The sequence below is a fragment of the Elephantulus edwardii genome, unplaced genomic scaffold (genome assembly GCF_000299155.1).
Source record: "Elephantulus edwardii isolate Elephantulus edwardi_28Jun2011 unplaced genomic scaffold, EleEdw1.0 scaffold00278, whole genome shotgun sequence".
Classification (NCBI taxonomy): domain Eukaryota; kingdom Metazoa; phylum Chordata; class Mammalia; order Macroscelidea; family Macroscelididae; genus Elephantulus; species Elephantulus edwardii.
In genome coordinates this window covers 1,775,522-1,781,798 of record NW_006400028.1, presented here as the reverse complement: position 1 = coordinate 1,781,798, position 6,277 = coordinate 1,775,522, and the positions used below count along the sequence as shown (strand labels likewise).

At 39.3% G+C, this 6,277-nt stretch overlaps 1 protein-coding gene across 1 annotated transcript in view; it reads left to right on the top strand.

Moving 5' to 3' along the window:
* The window catches only part of DIP2B (DIP2 disco-interacting protein 2 homolog B (Drosophila)), a 303,253-nt gene that overhangs the window by 257,549 nt on the left and 39,427 nt on the right, over positions 1 to 6,277 (top strand). The window contains exons 20-22 of the mRNA XM_006900236.1: positions 1,025 to 1,105; positions 1,718 to 1,845; positions 4,674 to 4,788. Coding sequence (XP_006900298.1) covers positions 1,025 to 1,105; positions 1,718 to 1,845; positions 4,674 to 4,788 — 324 coding nt within the window. The remainder of the gene's footprint in view (positions 1 to 1,024; positions 1,106 to 1,717; positions 1,846 to 4,673; positions 4,789 to 6,277) is intronic.

The following is a 6,277-nucleotide window of genomic DNA, read 5'->3' as shown; positions in this document are numbered from 1 at the left end:
CCCCTCAAAATAGAGAAAACCTCCTGGAGAGACTTGACAGCACATAACAACAACAAATGTGAATAAAATAGTACCTGTCTCGTATGATTATTGAAAGGACTAAAGGACTTTCTGTAACCATTCTTAGAACACCTCTTGGCACACAGAAATCCTTGCTGTGGTAGTCCAGTAGTTAGGTACTAGAATGCTAGCTCAAAGTTTATCTGTTTGAATGGACTCAGTAGCTCCATTCTTTATAAAAGAAGACTTGGTGACCAGTTCCTGTGAAGATTTCTGGTTCAGTACACTGTGGGTCACATGGTATTTTCTATGACTCAGAGACTTTGAAAAGTGGTATTCACCAGGATAAATTTGCCATGATTTGAGCATCATAACCTTGAAAGCTTAATTTTGAAAATGGATCCATCTCTTGATAGTAGACTCAAGTTAATGAACTAAGCTTATAAAAACTGATATAGACCAGAATGCCAAGTTACTAATAAAAAATGAGGAACAGGTACCAGATTACTCACATTATCGATTCTTTCATTCAGACAGCTATTTATTGAACCCCTTCTATAGCTGGCACTATTCTAGATGCTTGGAATATATCGGGAAACAAAACAAAGCTTGTCAGCTTCTATTCTAGTATAACTAGCACATTGTAACTAGACTAGCACATTCTTTTTTGTAGCCAGTTCTGCATGCAAAGTGAAATTATAAAGACAAGTTTACCTAGGAAACCTGGAAAGCAGAACAGGGTAATTCACCATCTATTTTTCATAATTGCAATTAATCTGCCTCAAGGTACCTTTTAGTGACCAGAGACCTTCAGTGTGGCCTGCATCGCCTGGCCCACTGGACCAGACTTAGAGGACTTCCTAGTTGTCAATTCTTTGAGCTTTGTTTTTCTTGTACCTCTCAGTATGATAAGGCACATCTTAATTGTGTGTAGTTGCTTATAGAAGCACTTTTTAAAATATTACTTGAAATTTAAATACATTTTTAAAAGGAAGTGATTGTTTTTCCTTTCTCCGTCTTTAAGGTGATTCCAGTGAATTCTTCAGGCTCCCCTGTGGGAGATGTGCCATTCATTCGATCGGGATTGCTGGGTTTTGTTGGGCCTGTAAGTGACGCTTTCAGAGCAATAAATTCTGATTAAGAGTTTTACAAGATACCTCAATCTATGTTTCAAGCGGTTTTTGAGACTGGCATGAAATGAGTTTATATTTCTTTTATTCACCCTAGTTCCCTTTACTTCTTCTACCAAAGACATTATTTTTTATTAAAAAGCAAACTGTAATCTTGCCAAGTGGAAACAACGTCACCCTTAAAAACCGGAAACATTGTTACAGTAAAACTATTATAGTATCTAACTAATTTCAGTATTAAGTGAATTTTCATATATTTCCATCTTACATTCACCCCTTAAATATGTGTGGAAAATTAATACACATTGTTAGGTAAAAAATTGTTCTTATGTGGAATCCCTAGTTATTGCTTATAAAATTCCTCTCTAAGAATAAGTTATGAACAAATTATCTTTTTGTGTATTATAAAACCCTCACTAGATTGTAAAATGTCTCCTGACTAGAGATGATGAGTTTTGAAACACTGTTTTAAAATACATGTAATACGGTTTTCTTAAGGTTTTGAGATTTATTTCAAGCAGGAGCACACTATCTGTATTTACTATTTAAATCATGGCAATCAAGATAGATCATTGTTACCTTTCCAGGGTAGTTTGGTGTTTGTAGTTGGAAAAATGGATGGATTACTAATGGTTAGTGGACGAAGGCATAATGCGGATGACATTGTTGCTACTGGATTGGCTGTTGAATCAATAAAGACTGTTTATAGAGGAAGGTGAGTAGTACAAAATACCATTGATCGCGTTTCTAATTAATTCTAAATGAATTGTCATATGGTGATTGGAGTTGTGTTCTGCAGTCTCTAAGTGATTAAATTATTTTTGGTTAAACATATTAGAAGTCTTTATTGGAATATATCTGTTAAGGTCCCTGGTTCTCTGTGATTGAAAGGAATAAAACACCGATTTAACTATGGTTATGTGTTGGTATATAGATATATAAAATCCCATTTTTAGTTATTTAATTATTATTATTTGGTGAGTCCTTAGGACTGAAGAGAACTCTAAAACATTTAACTTCCTATATATCATCAGTACAGTTAGTACCATTTAGACTAATTGAAATATATACTTTATAGAGGTTTAGGGAGCTCTAGTGGCCTAGTGATAAGAAGCTGTGCTGCAATTCTGAAGCCACACAGTTCAAAATCACCAGTTGCTCCTGGGAGAATGGTGAGCAGTCTCCCCCCATGTAACTAACTGCCACTGAAAACCCTCTGGAGAGTTAGCTATGGGTGAGTTCCAACTTGATGGTACGCAACACCACCACATAGGGGTTTAGAGAGCTCTAGTGGTGTGGTCCATGGGGATTTGCACTGCTAACCCAGAGGCTAAGCCTCTCTGCCTGTTTGTATTCACCAGTGGCTACAAGGGAGAAAGATGAGCAGTTTACTCTCATAAGATTTATAGTCTCCTGAAAACCTCTGGAGGGTCATCTGTGAGTTGGTTCTGACTCAGCAGTGATGAGTTTTCTATTGGAGTTTATACCTAAAAATTATTTCTGTAAGTCACTTTTAAGCAATTATTACTCTCCCCACCCCAGATTAACCATACATATATTTTTTTAATTCAGTTTTTTAGAATCAAACAAACAACAAATGAAAAAATAACCCCCAGTTTTCATTCTTTCCTCTGGTAAAGTAATGCCCCTATATTTCCTGGAACATCAACATCCAATCATCAGTAGTTAGAAGATTTTAAAATAAAATTTGGTGATCCAATGAAAGATAACAGAACAAAACTTCACACTCTATCATTTGCAGCTTTTCCTCAGACTCTTTTTTTCCCCTTATTCCACTGTGAACTGAGTTAGATCAGTAACCTATAAAGATTTTGACAACTAGAAAAGTTTGTAATAACCTGGCACACTTTGGGTTGTGTTTTTTTTTAAGTCTTTTTTTTTTTCATTTTTATTTATTATTTTTGTATGAGTGTACCGTCAAATCAGATCTGACTGGTACAGAAGGAGAGTGTCCCTCCTTCCTCGGCAGAGCATCTGGTGGATTCGAACCGCGCGCCTCTGGGATTGTAGTTGCAGCTCCTTGCCACTAGGCCACCAGAGCTCCCCTACACTTTGGGTTTTTAACAGGTAAAAGTGTTACTTGTGCAAGTCAGAATCTTATACCAATTAAATGGTGACAACTTTGCCAATAAATAATAACATACTCTTCCATGGCTAGAAAGGTATTACCCTATTTTAGCATGGTTATTGATGTGATGAATATATAAGTGCTAATTTACGATTCCATAGCAAAGTGAACCAAATAATCTTTTTCTCTTTACTTGTTAATATAAGAAGTGATACCTGCTACATGGTTCAGTGTTGTGTATCCTATTCAGTATATTACAATGATGGGTTCATACTATCAGGAAGTCTTTATGTTCCTTTAGTATTTTAAAGGAATGGAGAAAAAAGAATGAAGTCTAAAGAACCAGCCCTTGAGATGAAAGATTTTTGTGTTACGTGGCTTCTCATGAGATGGGACTTCCGTAAGGTCCTAGACAGACTAAACCATGCCTGCCTTGTTCATAGTTCTGACCCCAGCACTCAGCATTTGGCACACGTATGGATGAAAGGAAGGGAGGAGGGAGACTGGCATGCTGACTCTTTCAGTTCCCCAGCGACTTCCCATCCTTTCAAACATTCTTTCAAATGTGTGTCATTATTCTGAATGGTCATATGTAGCAGTGAGCAAAGCAGACTATCTTTGCCCTTGCAAAACTTGTATTCTCATTTGAGGGGAGCAGACTGTAGAAAATAAACAGGAAAATTGAAAACATGTGAGATAAGTAATAAGCCTTGTACAGAAAGAAACCACGTGGAAATTGGGGTGTTGCCTGCTGTGTTAATGTAAGGTGGTCTGAAATGCCTCACTCCTAAGGGGACATTTGAGTGGAGACCTCACTCAGAACAAAATCCATACTCTTCCCTTGGCCTCCCAGGTCCTCGGTGATCTGCCCTCGCCTGTGTCAGACCTCTCCTTACCACTCTCTGCTTCACCACTTTGCTCCAGGCACACTGGCCTTCTCGGTGTTCCTCAAACCTGCCAAGTTCGTTCCTACCTCAGAACCTTTTCGCTTTCCGTTCCTTCTGCCCGGAAAACTCTTCTTCCAGATCTTCGCATGGCTCGCTTCCTCACCTCATTCAGGTCTCTGCTCCAGTGTCAGCTCTTCAGGGACCTCCCGGCCACCTGCACACCACTCCACCCCTTGCCCTGCCTTAGTTTTCTTCCCTGTGCATATTACAACATGGCATCATCATCTGTTTATTTGTTTGTTCTGTCTCTCTGACATGTGAGCCCCAACAAAGATAAGAACTTTGTCTTATTTACCACTTTGTCCCCAACATTCATGACAGTGGTGTTTTGTATATGTTTTGTGAATAAGTGAGTCCTTATTTTGGTGGTAATGATTGTGGCATTTTCTAAACTACTCATCTCTGGGTAGTGTGGTGGGGTCGTCTCCTCTCTTAAAATCTGACTAAGCAGAGAAAATAGGACTGCTTGTGAAGGGTGTCCTGACGTGTCTGATCTGTCTCTCTTAGAATTGCCGTGTTTTCTGTGTCTGTATTTTACGATGAGCGCATTGTGGTGGTTGCGGAACAGAGACCTGATGCTTCTGAGGAAGATAGTTTCCAGTGGATGAGCCGTGTGCTGCAGGTAAGCCTCCCCTGGGGCATTTGTCAGCGCATGTCAGCTTTTCACCGGAGCTGGTAGCTCAAATATGCTGGCTTCTGTCGACAACATCAGGTACATAAATACCATCTCTGCTTGTGGACCATGTAGTGTATCTCATCTCATGTTATCAAGAACGATTGAATGGACTTAGTTCAGCAAATGTGTTCCCCTTCTTTATGCCTTTACTAAGGAGCCCTTTTGGTGCAGTGGTTAAAGCTCGTTCCAAAAAGTCGTCACTTCCACCCTAACAGGTGCTTCAGGCTTCCATAAAATTTTATAGCGTTAGAAGCCCTACGAGGCTGTTCTGCTCTGTCCTGCAGGGTCACTATGAATTAGAATAAATTTGATGGTAGTGGGTTGCAGTTTTGTTTCCCTTTTTATGTGTTTACTGTCCATGAGAGAAGGAACTCTAGTGGCATAATCCGTAGCATGTTACACTGCTCACCAAAAGACTACATACGTTCCAGGTGGTTTGAGTCCACCAGTGGCTTACAAGAGAAAGATGGGCAGTTCCTGTCTGTTTAGATTTATAAGCTTGGAAACTGCTTGAGGGTTATTGTTGAGTCAGAATCAACTTCATAGCAGTGAGCTGTGAGACTTAAAAAAGTTTTCATTCTGAATGTGGAACATAACACTGGCAGTAAAAAGTAGTCATAATCTCACCGTATGCCATAAGTAGTATTCAGAGAGTAAAGGATCCAACAAAGCATAAGATACTCTTTCAACTGTGAAGAAGCTTTCCAGGGTGGTTATAGGCGACACTAGATGAGAAAAATCATTAGGAAGGGAGAAAGATTGTGTTCAATACATGTGGTGCATTTCTAATGGGGTGGTAGGCAAGAATGTTGAAGAATTTTAGAGAATCACAGAGAGCTGACTTCAAATCTCAGTTCCATCCTTTGGCAAAATTACTTAAATATCACTGAACTTGTTTAATACCCTGTAAAGTGGGCATGGGAGTCTTTAGGTGTCACAATTAGTCCTTAACTGATGGCTGAAAGATGGTTAGTTCAAACGTATCTAGCAAGACACATCAGGAGAAAAGGTCTAAACATCTTCTTCTGAAAGGCCACACCTTTAAAATCCAATGGAATGCAGTTTTCTGCACACAGGGTCAACTTGGCTTAAAATAGATATGGCAGCAACTGTTTGTTTAAGGAGAGAGAAAATTATCTTAGCCTACAGACGTGTTGGAGAAATTAAATGAGACTTACTTGACATACGTGGTGTATACATTCAGCAAATGATAGTAGTGATTACCGGTAAAATATTATCATCATTGGAGTGCTGGTCCATAATGTGTTACACTGCTAACCCAAATCATCATTGTGTTGTTGTTGTTGTTATGTGCCGTAGAGTCATTTCCGACTCATAGCTCACAACAGCCCTAAACCCTGCTCTATCCTGCGCCAACCGCACCGCCTCTGACACACCCATCCCGATTACCCCAGTCACCGAATCAATCCATCTC